This window comes from Haliotis asinina, chromosome 8 (genome assembly GCF_037392515.1).
Source record: "Haliotis asinina isolate JCU_RB_2024 chromosome 8, JCU_Hal_asi_v2, whole genome shotgun sequence".
Classification (NCBI taxonomy): Eukaryota; Metazoa; Mollusca; class Gastropoda; order Lepetellida; family Haliotidae; genus Haliotis; species Haliotis asinina.
In genome coordinates, this window is record NC_090287.1 from 57616913 (window position 1) to 57631427 (window position 14515).

The 14515-nt window shown below is 41.2% G+C and overlaps 1 protein-coding gene across 1 annotated transcript in view; it reads right to left on the minus strand.

Moving 5' to 3' along the window:
• The window catches only part of LOC137293729 (usherin-like), a 94675-nt gene that overhangs the window by 7823 nt on the left and 72337 nt on the right, over positions 1 to 14515 (minus strand). The window contains exons 47-56 of the mRNA XM_067824441.1: positions 14295 to 14440; positions 13330 to 13460; positions 12274 to 12461; positions 11338 to 11488; positions 9721 to 9918; positions 6882 to 7079; positions 5208 to 5362; positions 4250 to 4448; positions 3703 to 3810; positions 288 to 3287 (exon numbers count right to left, since the gene is read on the minus strand). Coding sequence (XP_067680542.1) covers positions 288 to 3287; positions 3703 to 3810; positions 4250 to 4448; positions 5208 to 5362; positions 6882 to 7079; positions 9721 to 9918; positions 11338 to 11488; positions 12274 to 12461; positions 13330 to 13460; positions 14295 to 14440 — 4474 coding nt within the window. The remainder of the gene's footprint in view (positions 1 to 287; positions 3288 to 3702; positions 3811 to 4249; positions 4449 to 5207; positions 5363 to 6881; positions 7080 to 9720; positions 9919 to 11337; positions 11489 to 12273; positions 12462 to 13329; positions 13461 to 14294; positions 14441 to 14515) is intronic.

The window sequence follows — 14515 nt, forward strand, 5'->3', positions numbered from 1 at the left end:
AAATATGTTTATGTATTGTTTATGAGAATTATAGATGGTTATTTTGGGGAAATTACAACGTTTTAACCTCTGATAATAGAAAAATGTTGATCTTTTCTGGGACAAGTATAAAATATGAAATATTAATGTTCAAAATGTAACTAAATTTACACCATAATGCTGAGAAAATATGTATTGTGATATATGTCAAATCATGACATGGGTATCGTGATATGCATCAATTCAGGAAACTTACGTATCGTGACATTCCTACTAATAAATAATATTTCAAGTATTATGAAATTCACCTGCTGCCTCAGTGACAACACGACGTCTCAGCACTTCGTATCTCGTTATCACTCCATTCGGCTTTGTTGGTGGTATCCACGTGACTAAGACCCCACTGTGAGCTCTCTGTTCATTGGCCAGTGCAAGCAATGTTGGTGCTGCCTGTTCCTCTGGCAATGCCTCCTTCGTCCTGGCAGTCACGCCCCCACTGAGCTCACATCCCCGTTGCGTACATGCCTCAACCCTGACTGTGTACTCCGTGTAGAATAGAAGGTTTGGGATTGTGTAGGTAAGCTGACTTGGACCTCCTTCATACACCTTATCGGTGCCTGTGTACAGCTTATAGCTTATGATCTCCCCATTGGGGTTGATTGGGGGTTGCCAGGTGGCTTGGATTGATGATGGAGAGATGGGCAGGAGGGATGGAGGACTCAGGCCCGTGGGTGATGAGGAATACGTCCTTGCCTTTGCAGGTGGACTTTCTACACTTCCTCTTCGGTTCCGTGCAATGACGATATATGTATACTCTGTCCCTGGCTCCAAGCTGTAATCAGTGTAGGTTGTACGTAGGGCTCCAGTGACAAGACTGTCAGTGAATATTAGCCTGTCTTCCCTTTTGACATCGTATGATGTGATGATTCCATTGGCATTAGTGGGTTGACTCCATGATACTTCTATGGATGTGGAGCTCATGACTCTCAAGATAGGTGTTTCCATGCCGAGCGGAGGTGCATCATTTGGTCTGGCAGAGACTTCAATACTTTGAGAACACCCACCACTGGTGCAGGCTTTAAGGATGAACTTGTACTCTTGGTACGGAGTCAGCTGCCCTATGACAAATTCTTTTGCTAATCCCTGATACACAGACACTCTGTCCATCAGCAGCTCATAACTGCTGACCTCTCCATTGGTGATTTGAGGAGTCTGCCATACAGCCCGTAGTGTAGTGGAGCCCATTGGTGATAGCTGTGGAGGAAGCACCTGCAGTGGAGCTGCTTCTTTGGTCCGGATAACCGTAGCATCACTTGTGGTGCATCCTCCTCCAGAACATGCAATGATTGTGTAGGAGTACCATGTGTAGGCTTCTAGACCTGTGTCCACATGTGTGAAGGATGTCGCTGCTGGGAAGCTGAGTGGAACACTGCTGTTTCTCTGGATCTGATAACTCTGCATGACGCCATTTGGACTGATCGGGGCAGTCCAGTTCACCTGAAGAGAGTTGACATCATTTTCAACATAGACCACAATAGGTGCAGCTACTCCTTGTGGGGCAGCTTGATCGGTTGACACTGTTTGCCAGGGTGAGTCTACAGAACCCTTGGAGTTGCTGGTCCTAACCATGTACTGGTATTGGGTGTAGGGCTGGACATCTGTGTCCATGTACTGGTACTCGGGCTTGTCAGTATCTGTGGTCATGTACACAACTGTTGGATCACTCACGGCACGCTTTCTACGGGAAATAGTCGGGGTACTGGTACGTCTCAGAACTTGATAGGATACAATTTTCCCATTAGGATTGGATGCTGGTTTCCATGCTATGAGGACATGTGTGGAGTTGATGAAGGATTGTGATGGCGGTGGTTGGCTGGCTGGAGCTACTTCAGCTGTGGTGAATGTCTGCTTCTGACCTAGAGTACACCCTACCACAGTGCATGCTTCTAGTTGGACTAGATACTCAGTGTAAGGAAGGAGTCGACGGAATTCAAACTCTCTGTTCAAGCCCTGGTATATAGCAACATCAGATCCTACTTCATAGATACGGAAGTTGGTGACCACCCCATTGGGTTTGGCGGGCATGTCCCACCTGAGAATGACGGCTTGTCCATTAATAATCTTCTCAACCCGGAAGACACTTAATCCTGAAGGTGATGTCTGTGCAGTTTTTACTGGTGATGCTCCGCTTGTTACACTGCCAGCTTTGTTCACTGCCTGAAGACTTACTTCATAATCAGTGAAGGGTTGGAGCCCACTGATGGAGGTCAGTGTCTTTGTAGCTTCCACTGTCAGAGCGTTGGTTGGGTTCTGGATTGTCGGATCTCCAGACACACTTTTATACAATATCTTATACATAGTGAGGACACCATTTGGCTTTGAAGGAGGTGTCCATTGAAGAGAGAAGCCGTAAGGGCCAATTGTTGAAATGAATGGAGCACTGAGCTCTTCTGGAGGTGCTTCTAAGGTTCTGACCCGAGCCCAGTCACTCAGACTCTCACCCTGAGCATTTAGAGCCTTTATTCTGTACTCATATACAGTGTATGGGGTTAAATCTGTTCCTGAATGAGTGAACGTTCGAGTGGATCCATCAACCTGGTTAATGAGGATTTCAGTGGGAGTTCCATACTTTCTCTGGTAGATTCTGTACATAGTGATCTGGCCATTTGGATTCCCTGGTTCTTCCCATGAGATCAGGATAGCGTCTGATGACCGGGCAAGCAACAATGGAGGTTTCTGATTCAAGGGTGGTGCTTCCTGTGTTGTGACAATCACACCTGGGCTTGTACCACAGCCATTCTGCACATTCTCGAGACAAGCCTGAAGACGAACTTCATACTCTGTGTATGGTTTGAGGTTAGACACAATGATGGATGTCTGCATCCCTACACCCTGTTCCACCTCCGTGCTCTGTCCAACATTCAGCAACACACGGTACTGGTCGACGATCCCCTCTGATGATATTACCGGGTCCCATGACACAGAGATCTCATCAGCACCAAGCACCCTCACTCTCTGAGGAGGGGGGATGTTCAGGGGGGTTCTCTCGGGCATGATGACAGCGATGTTGGAGCTCGTTGTTTCTCCAGCGCTGGTACGAGCAGCTACAGTGTAGGAGTAGGCTCTACTTGCTGTCAGGTTGGTATCTGCGACACTGAGGTTGAGGCCGTTGTAGATGATGATGACGCCAGACAAACCAATGCGAGTGACCTTGTAACCTAGGAGAAGTCCATTCAGGGTAGCTGGAGGTTTCCAGTAGAGATGCACTGTTGTAGAGTCAATGACCACAACCTTGGGAGGATCCATACCTGTAACATAAGACATCTGTTCCTTTGATTTTATTTTTTTTCATGAAGAAAGTAATAGTTCACTTGCATGTTTTATCAATTTTTTTTTCTTTCATTTCCTAAATAAAACGTTAAACTTCATGTTTAAATTTGCTGAGGAAATTCCATGAAACATCAGCAGAAAGCATTAATTTACTCTTTTGATAGATAGATGTTTCTACCTATACATAAAAAATTAAAATGGCCTGTTAAATTATCTTCTGTGTCCACAAAACTAGCAGTAAAAGTGAATACCAAAAGATAAACAATGTGTGAAAAAAAACGTTTTTGCGTTTTACAATCAACCATCATGAAAAAATTGCAGTAAATTTTCTTTATGTGAAAGCAACTTTATGATAATGGAGGTTACCACGATTTATAATGTTATTGACCAAACCTTCTGGAGCTGCCTCCTCTGTTGTCACGGTAACATTCTGGCTCTGCGTACATCCCGCCTGGGAGCACACCTCTAGGACAGCAGTGTATGCTGTGTATGGCGTCAGATCTGGAGGAGACATAACATGGACACCTGAATGGCTGTGTGTAGATGGTAACAGTTTTGTTTCATGGTTTCTTTGATGACCCCTCCCCCCAGATTTCTAACTATGAGTCAGGTGGCCAAGTTATAATGTTCCTACCCTTTTTGGATATGTGGCATTCAGGGGTATGTTCAGAGGGTATTCTGAATTCTGAATTCTGTGGTGTGGTATATGGTATGTTGTATGTGGTACTTGATATGTAGATTCAATGATTTAGAACTAAAAACTAGTACATGTAACAAATTTCAGTGTACATAACATTTTCTCAATCATACCCTTTTCTCTGTACTGTTGAAGTACATGTATCAGTCAGTCTCTTTCTGTCTGTCAGACAGTAAACAACAATACACATGTATCTATCAGACAAGAAAAGACAACTGTGGCACTTCTTAGAGTTCCCCTTACTTGTGACGGTGAGAACCCTGTCATTCACAGACTGGTTATAGCTTCTGTCCATATCTGGGAAGATAATTCTGTACATGGTGACAACACCATTTGGTTTGCCTGGAGGTTGCCATTGGATACGTAGGACAGTTGAGCTCTCTACAACCATAGTTGGCGGGAGGACGTCCTCAGGAGGAGCTTGTGCTGTGGCAACTTGTACCTGTAAATTTGAAACATGTGAATGGCCATCTTTGCTCTCAGCATGGTTACAAGAATCAGGGTAGGGCACACACTTCAGCAGAGGTAAAATCTATACTCATAACCAGTGTTTTACAATTGATTAGGCTCTTTATTTCACTGATGCGGAGCTATTTCCATGGACTGGTGGATTCGTTTGTTATTGTTTTCCTCCCCTGAGTGCCCGGATGATATCCCAGAATTCTTGACTGGTTCATGACCTCAGCTGCGCCACTCATGAACGCACTTATTTCACAAATAGTGCAGCGCCACCTATTGCGAGTAACTCCCACTGTACACAATAGAGCAACGCCACCTAAGGTGGGTAACTCCCATTGTCCCTTGGTTCATATCAGTTCAAACTAAATATTTGGACCAGTGTGATTGCAGGAATAAGAGAGAGTATAGTTTGGGCAATAAACCAGCTATATCATCAAGGGGAACACCAGAAATGGGCTTCACATATTGTACCCCTGTCAGGAATCGAACTTTGCCTTCAGCTTGATGAGCAAACGCTTAAACCACGTAGTTACACCATTTTCCTTCCAGAATGAAGTAGGTAAAATAACAACAAATAGTTTAAAGTGAAGATTGTAGTCATAGTTAAAACAGAAGGATTGCTGATATAACTTCGTTGTATTAAATATGAAACATGCCAAATTCAGGTGTACTCTTCAATAGAAGACATTAGAAAACCTTTGTATAAATTGAATCTACATACATACGGATGTCAGGCACTTACAGTGTTGCTGTCTGTGCAGCCGGCCTGGGTACAGGCCGAGAGGATGTAGGAATATGTCCTGTATGGAAGTACAGAGTTGTCATCTGTGTACTGCATATCCAGGCCTCGGTACAACTCAATCCCGTCCCGTCTCAAGATGTAGCGGCTGATCATGCCTGGAAAACAGTTGAATGATAGCATTGATGTAGGTACTGTCACAAACATGGCATCTTCATACCAAGCAGTCTTAGTTGAATGATAACACTGATGTAGGTACTGTCACGAACATGCCATCTTAGTACCCAGCAATCTTAGTTGAATGATAACACTGATGTAGGTACTGTCACAAACATGGCATCTTAGTACCCAGCAATCTTAGTTGAATGATAACACTGATGTAGGTACTGTCACGAACATGGCATCTTAGTACCCAGCAATCTTAGTTGAATGATAACACTGATGTAGGTACTGTCACGAACATGCCATCTTAGTACCCAGCAATCTTAGTTGAATGATAACACTGATGTAGGTACTGTCACAAACATGGCATCTAAGTACCAAGCAATCTTAGTTGAATGATAACACTGATGTAGGTACTGTCACAAACATGCCATCTTAGTACCAAGCAATCTTAGTTGAATGATAACACTGATGTAGGTACTGTCACGAACATGGCATCTTAGTACCAAGCAATCAATTCTCTTAAACCAACGATGAAGCATTGGAGTCACAGAACATTAAGAAATATTAATCTACCTCACCAGGTGCAACCTATTATATAAAACTTGTTGCACCAGCCAAATTCCAGTTGCACTGCTCTTACTACCAAATGGAATGAAAGAATAAATAAAGAAATAAAATAAGAATTATTTAGATGTTTTATTAAGAAGTTTAACCACTCAAAAATTGACTTGCAGCCAGAGTAAGACTAAGTACTAGCTAGTACTTTGAAATATTGTGTTGCACCTGTCTAAGCACTACATCGAGTTAAGATCACCTTAGTGCTATGATTGCTAATTATTGCTCATCAAGTTAATGCCAGAAAAATGAGGATTAACATCATGATGAAAACTGCGTGCATTTGTGCATGTTTGTATTAAGTCTGGATGAATGCTGGTTTTCCAAGTCAGCAAGCCAACTCAGCTCACATGCCACAGCTTCACATGGCTACTCCACCTGGACACAGAATACAGACACCAAACCTAGTACAATGGCCCTTGTTATCATCACCCCTGGAATGTACTGCAGTGTAATATTTTTACAGGTATGATGTCTCAATGCTAATATCTCTGTCACAATTGTATTAAATCTTGCTAATGCTCTTGGAAAGTCATCACATTGTAGGAACTTTCTGTCAATATATGTTTGACAGTAATAAACAGAGTACTAATGTTGCTTTTATTAAACTTGTGAATCATTAGCTTGTTTAATAAGAATGGTATCACATGGAAAATTGTTTAGTATTCTCTATTTATTTATTCTTAATTGTAAGCCCCAGACACTTGAGGTTCACATGTGGTGCCTCATGTCCCCTCCCATCCTTATACTTATCGGAATATATACCCTGGAGATATTGAGGATGGTCCCCTCCTAATGACTAAGATTCAATGCTTCTGTGATCAGCATTCCAGTTATTTGAAAGTTGTTAATCAAACACAACAGGTGTGTAAGCCAAGTTTAGAAATGTGAACTCACCATTGGGTTTTCCTGGAATGTCCCACGTCAGGTAGATGATGTACAACTGCTCCGGGTTGACCCGTGTGACTGGGGCCTTGACCTCCCCAGGAGCAGCCTGTAGTGTCTGTACACCAACGTAGATGCTGCTGCTGCTGCCAGCGCTGTTCACCACCGCCACGGAGTACTCATAATTAGAGTAAGGGGAGAGACCAGTGTCTGACAAACAACATTGTTAGTGGTTATAATGATATTAATAATCAGTCCATATACAGTATGGTTCAAAATTATTGAGAATAGCTAAAGCATTTCATATTATTAAACGAGAACAAATCAGATAAAATTGAATGTATTGTTAAAGTGAACTGACCTTTTCATGTTGTGTAGGTAACAATTTAATATTTTATCAAGTCTCCTTGAGCTTCAAGGCACAGTCTAAGACAGGTGGGCATACTTCCTATCAGAGAGGTTAGTGTCTCGTGAGTTATGCTGTCCCAGTATCGGACCACTTCTCCCGTCATGTCTTCAATTTTTGTCAACCCCTTTTGATTCACACATTCCTTCATCACCCCCCAAATGTTCTCAATGGGATTTAAGTCAGGACTATATGCAGGAAATGGTAATGCAGTCACATTTTTCTCCTGAAACCACTGCTTGGCATGTTTTGCGGTGTGTTTAGGATCATTATCTTGCTGCAAAATCCAGTCATTTCCATAAAACACATGTGCACTTGGAAGGAGAAAATTATCTAATATGTTAGTGTAGCGTTGACTTGTCAGATTTCCCTCAAACACACACAGCGGGGTCGTTCCTAATAAGGATATCCCTTCCCATACATGAAACTTTGGGCTGTATTTAGGTCGTCGATACAATGGTGCTGACGCAGACTTTGTCCATATTTTCACATTATTGGGATATACCCATATTGAGCTTTCATCAGTAAAAATCACATTTTCCCAGTCAAAGTTTTCATGTGCCAAACACCACTCAACACGCCTGTCTTTATGTTCTTGTTTCATGAGAGGAGAAGGAATTCCAGTCTTTTTCTCACATCCAAGATCAATCAAATTTCTTCTAACTGTAGATTTTGATACAACTGTTGATCCCCTTTCTATCATTTCATACCTGATGTTGGAGATGCTTGCCCTTTGCTTTTTAGACGCTAAAATTCCCAGCCGGACGCGATCTGAGAAGTCCAATTTTCTGGGTCTCCCTGCTCCTTTCTGGTGCCCAAAATCCTTTCCCTCTTTAAAATTCTTCCTAATCCTATACACAGTAGAAAGAGGAGTTCCTGTTCTCTCTGCCAATGTATTTACATCATCAATTCCTTGATTACACAACTCAAAAATCAACCTTCTTTTATCTTCAGCAGACATTGCTGACAGTGCTGAGGAAAATGACGTCTGCTACAAATTCAGGGGAGGTAACTCTAATTGTACTATACTCAGTAGGCCAAGATGAGTTACCTCCCTTATACCATTACTTAGTTTTAAGTATCAGTGAATCAGTTGAGGTGTTAGGATAGCTCAAAGTAAAAAGAAAAATTCTCAATAATTATGAACCAGACTATATATGGCACAAACTCCATACAGTATGTGTTTGCTAATAGTGCTACAGATATACTGCAGTAGTACCCCTGTCAATGAGGACACAGACACAAGGCAGTAGATTTAATCCAGGAATGACTGTCGGAAGGCATATGTTTTTAGCTGAGACTTGAAAAGCGAGAGTGTTTTGAGTTCTTTGAGTTCAGTTGTGAGTGAATGAGTGAGTTTAGTTTTACACCCACACTCAACAATATTCCAGCTATATGGTGGCGATCTGTAAATAATCAAGTCTGGACCACAATCCAGTGATCAACAGCATCAGCTTCAATCTGTGCAATGGGGAACCGATGACATGTGTCAACCAAGTCAGCGAGACTGACCACCTGATCCCATTAGTCGCCTCTTACAACAAGCATAGTTGCCTTTCATGGCAAGCATGGTTTGCTGAAGGCCTGTTCTACCCCGGACCTTCACTGGTCACTTCAGTTGGGAGTTTGTTCCACAGAACTGCAGCATAATAATTGAAAGATCTTTGGCCAAGTTATGAAGGACTCTGCACGGTTTATGCATTTGGGTGAGTTGGACCACATATGATGGAGCTGATCCATGGTAGCATTTGTATGCCAATACCCATATCTTGAACTGTACAGTTGGACGTCATCAGTCACTACAGTGCATCATAACAACATGAATGTGGAAATCTAAAAACACACTGGATTATCTTAAGTCATAAACAGAAGGATACCAATACTTATCCAGATGAATGTTACATATCTTAGGTTCAAATCCTCCGAAATGGCATTGTGTCAGAGTTGTACACAAAGTATGTGATCTAGAGTATCAGTCCAGACATCTATTGGGATCTGCGGTGGCTGAGTGGGTTAGATGTCTGATTTTGTTTGATTTTGATTTTGGTGAACACATGCCAAGACTAAACGAGCTTGGATGTCTTTTGTACATCAAAGTATTGCAACTGTTTAATGTCCAATTGTCATCATATTCAATTTTTTAGTAATTTCATTTTTATCAAGCCCTGTGATCCAACATGAATTCACTTTAAGGTAATAAAATATTGTCTGTCTCTTTGCCTGAATCTGAGACTGTAAATTTGAATCCCAGAGGGGCTAAACACCAAAAGGGCCCTAGAATCTGTACTGAGCAAGCGTAATTCCAATTATCACATAAAACAAACAGACATTGATATACCTTAGTGCATAAAGGGGCTAACAATGTATGTCCTCAACAGACTGATATTCTGCACAATTCCGTTCCTCCTTTAGGAGACTTAGACAACAAGGTTAGTGAAGTTGTACCTGTATAGGTCAAGTTGAGGCCAGAGGACACTTTGTCCACGGCTGTACTGCAGGACAGAGCCGGGGTGGTTGAGGTTGTCATGGAAACACGGTAACCACTGACTGAACCGCATGAGGAGGTTGAACGATCAAAGTCACATCGGTCACAGAAGGCTGTGTTGTGTTGGTTGATCGGACATACTGTTCCCATACCACAACCTGAAACAATGGACATTGTCAAAACTGTTATACCTTGTCCAGCATTACCATTTTATGTATATCATTAATACCATTAGTTATATCTTGTTTTGAAAGATTGTACAGGGCTGAAAGACACGTGTTTGTTCCATATTTCCAGAGGTGAAGTCCCGTACACCCTTTCAAAACACAGTGTAACAAATTTATTACCCTTAAGATCTTTTAATTTAGCTACTCTTTAAAGAACAACATTCAACCTTCGACAGAATGAGATACAAAACGTTTTGCCATGATTTCTTCCTGAGCAGTTATAAAGGGAGAAAACTCTGGATAGCTTTTTATGATGAAAATGATTGAATTCGAGGTTTTGTAAAACAACAAGTGAAATACAGCAATATTTCACTTTTTTATATATTTACTGACACAAACAAATGAAATTATGTCAACAATTGTATTACTTACTTATTTATTTATTTATTTATTTATTTATTTATTTATTTATTTATTTATTTATTTATTTATTTATTTATTTATTTATTTATTTATTTATTTATTTATTTATTTATTTATTTATTTATTTATACCCAACCCTAAAATTTCAAAGAGATCAGCCATTTGGCAGCCACATTTAATCAAACGTCAAGGTTCGTAAACCCTGGCAAATCTGCCACTATAAGTTATCACATCGTGTCGAGGGAAATACGGGGTTTTATCAGTCCCTCGTAAGGTTGTACAATACAACCTTACTTGGGACAGATAAAACCCTGTATTTCCCTTGACACGATGTGATAACGCATTTATCTAGCTGAATGTTTTCACAAAATCAAAACAAAACAACAGGCATCGAATCGACTAGTGTTCATATATATGATGCCACTGTTTGACCTCGATGCACTGTACGTTACCAAAGGCTTGTCAATGCACGCTTTTCTCACTTCGCGTCGTCACCGAGGTGTAGTGGGGTGATATGACTTTCGTAGCGGGAGTACACAACATCGTGATGGATGTGCATGGTACTTTATCAGAGTCACGTGGACCAATCAAAACTTGACATTCTTACATGAGGCTAGACAAATGCTTTTGTATGCACTGACTACTGACCAATCAGAATTTGACAAATTTATCTTATAGGTAATAATATGCTATATCTCTTCCAGCAACACTGAGTTGATATTCTGACTGATACTGTGATATCAGACAGGCAACATTGGGTTTACATTGTAAGACATTTGCAATATTTATACAGCAGAAAGACATCTTACAGCCACTTGTGTGAGGTATGCTGGCACAAACATGGATCTAGTGGCGGCAGCCATTTCAAAAAGCACTTACAGGCGGCTGGACATATTACCACAGAGGTTGGTCTTGCGGTCGTAGTCATTAAAAAGACATATGCAGGCAGTCATATGAGACACGGATCTGATGGCTGTAGACACTTACCAGAGGTTGTGTTGGAAATGTCGGCACAGACCTGAGTCTGACGGTTGTAGCCAACAAAGTTACAACAACCCAGGCCGTTAGATATCTTCTCCAAGCCACAACACATCTCATTGGCAGTCTGCCGAGCAACAGAGTCGGAAAAGTAGTGCACCTGGAAGTAAACAGTCATATGTTGCTTATTACTTGGACTTAATCTGTGGTTCTTATATACTCTTGAGAAAAAAGTAGGGGAAATAATTTTTTTTACTTATGATTAAAAATATTTAGGAGATTTATCAGAGACAATCAATATTGAATGTTTTGAGAGTGCATGACCATTTGCACTTCCTTAGCTATTTGGAATGAAGTCGCTTTTGAAAGATGACTGGTGTATGGCATGTAATTTGCATGTGTATGATTTTCATTTTAAAACAAACGACTAGAAACAAACACTAACAAATGTGTGATGCGAGATAAGTGTCAAAATTAATATTCTAAGTGATTTCTCAACCTTTTTGAAAACTGTCAAGATCAAGAATGGGACCCCATGCATGTGTATGGGGCTACTGCGTTGTGCACCTGCATATCAAGGGGTGTTGTATGTTGTGTTTAGGGGTGGTAATAGAGGAAAATCGTGGTGTGTTCATAAGATGTCTGTCCTTGAAACGTTTGTCAACGTTCACACTTCCTATCCAAATTGAAAGTTCAGGTACCCCTACTTTTTTTTGAAGAGTATATTTGTAGCATTTATACAATTTCCAAGTCCATGCTGGGAGTTGAATCATGGACATTCTGATCTGAAATTGGATGCTTTGTCCACAAAACCAAAGAGGTTAACCCCATCAACAAGCTGACAAGTTATGGACGTCATCTATGGGATGACTCTACGCTCTGCTATGTAAAAGTATTGTAAATACTGTAAGTATGATATAAAGTCATGCTTGTTCAAAACATTACCTTCGAGTGTCCTGTATCACTGGAACAGCACAATGTTGTGTCAGAGTCAACATACTGCGTACCGCAGCATGTCTTGAGTGGCTGTTCCAGATACACAGCACCCACAGTGTCATTCCCACAGCACACAGCAGTATCGGTCACCACAGCACCTCCACAGCACTTGTGGCCGAACCGTATTGACAGAATTCCTAGAAAACACAGACACAAGATTAGTTTACCAGGACTCCGCAACATTTCATCAAATGATGCTGCTTTATTTACAATTTTCATCTTTGTCTTGTTTCGGTGCCCTCATACACAAAAATATTATGATGCTTGCCAATTTGTCCATTTTTTTCATGCTATGTTTTTTCCGTTGAATTCTTTGAATGGCATTTAGATGAAATGAAAGTCAAAGAGCATGGGGGATATTATTTTCTGAAGTTGTTAAAAACAAGGTTTCCGAGTTAATTCTTTTTCCTTTTGGTGAAAGTAAAACAAAGAGCCACATATACATGACATGTTTAAATCATTAAATACCCTTCTTGTACCTGAATCTCCAAATGTCTTGTTTTGTTGATGACATTTAGTGAGGTATGGTCACCGTCACTATAAACTATTAAAATAATATTGACCATGTTGTTTTTTATGAATGTTGGCCTCGTGAATCTCTGAGGCAAGGCACATCATCTGACAAGGTCATTACTGAATTACCAGTATTAGATGAGCCATGACCTGACAAATGATCCTAGTTTGCATATATCGGCAGGCCCTCCAGAACATTTCATTTATAAAATGAGTGAAACAAGTTGTCGCCAACAACTTGACAAATTCAATATCCTCGTGTGAATCATGTCTGCAGGACACATGTCAAACGGAAGTGGCATTGAGTTCACGCCACGGTCAGCATGACTTGCATGTGCTTAATCACTGATCTACCTCATGTACACGTAGGAACAAAGTGTATTCATCTACATTCCCTGCCTGCCTACTTGTCACAAACATGTTTACTGCACAGGCTCATCGAATATATGTCAAGCAGTAGAAAGAGAATCAAGGGGGTTTATAAATGGTTACCAGCACAGCAGATCTGGGCCCCCGTGGATGAGTAAGGGATGGCCCCACAGCACTGGTCACCCATACCGATGGAGACACGGTCTTCAGCGCTGTCTGGGCAGCATACCTCTCCAGGGCCGATTGCCATGTATCTAAAACATCACATCCTTGACTAGAACAGCTTCTTGGGAGTTAATGGTTGAGAGATTGATTGTGTATTGTTGAAAACTGCAGTAAGAGTATACTCATTTGATTGGCTTTCTATAAGTATATGAGGTAATAATGAGGTATACCTTTGTTAGCTGTTTAACACAGCACCCAGCAACATTCCAGCCATACAGTTAATCATGGTGTGATGGAATATTGTTCACAATTTAGGTAAATATATACTTGTATCTCATTGTAAATAATCGAGTCTGGACCCGACAATCCAATGATCAACAATGAAGGATAGGACTCCATGGATGACAACTTCTTGTATGTTGCACAAACAACGTTTCAGCCTAGATTGTTACAAGGCTAACTGAAAGAAAGAATCTACTCGAAAATATTGCTCTATACAATAAACAAGGTATTTTTGTTGGAGCTTTATGTGCACTCTTTAAGTGCAATCTTTTTTGTGTCAAAGAAACCAAAGAATACCAGCATGTGCAATGGTCCTTGGAACACAGTGAGCTGGGTGCCCATTTTACAACAAGCAATGTGTGCTTTGTCTCACATATAATCTGTGCCACAGGACCCATGAAGGTCTGAGTTAGAACTGATCTTCACTAACCTGTGCTTGTCATAAGAGGGGACAGGTGGTCAGGCTCAATGACCTAATTGACACATGTCATCATATTCCAACTGCATAGATCAATGCTCATGCTATTGATCACTGGATTGTCTAGTCACAGTCAATTATTTCAGACCGCCATGAAATAGCTGGAATATTGCTGAGTGTGGCATAAAATTAAACTCACTGTAACACAGCTACTGCAGCTCACCTTGACCCACAGCATCTGTAGCCCGTGACTGGTCCATAGAACTTGCCCCCACAGCACACGGCATCCAGACTAGGCTGACTCAGGTAATCCTTGCCACAGCATGCATACCCGGGTTTGATGTCATGCAGAACCCCATCACAGCAGGTCTACACATTGAGGACACATGTAATCAACAGCAGGCATAACCAGGCATATAAACAACCCCTATAAAATATGTTTTA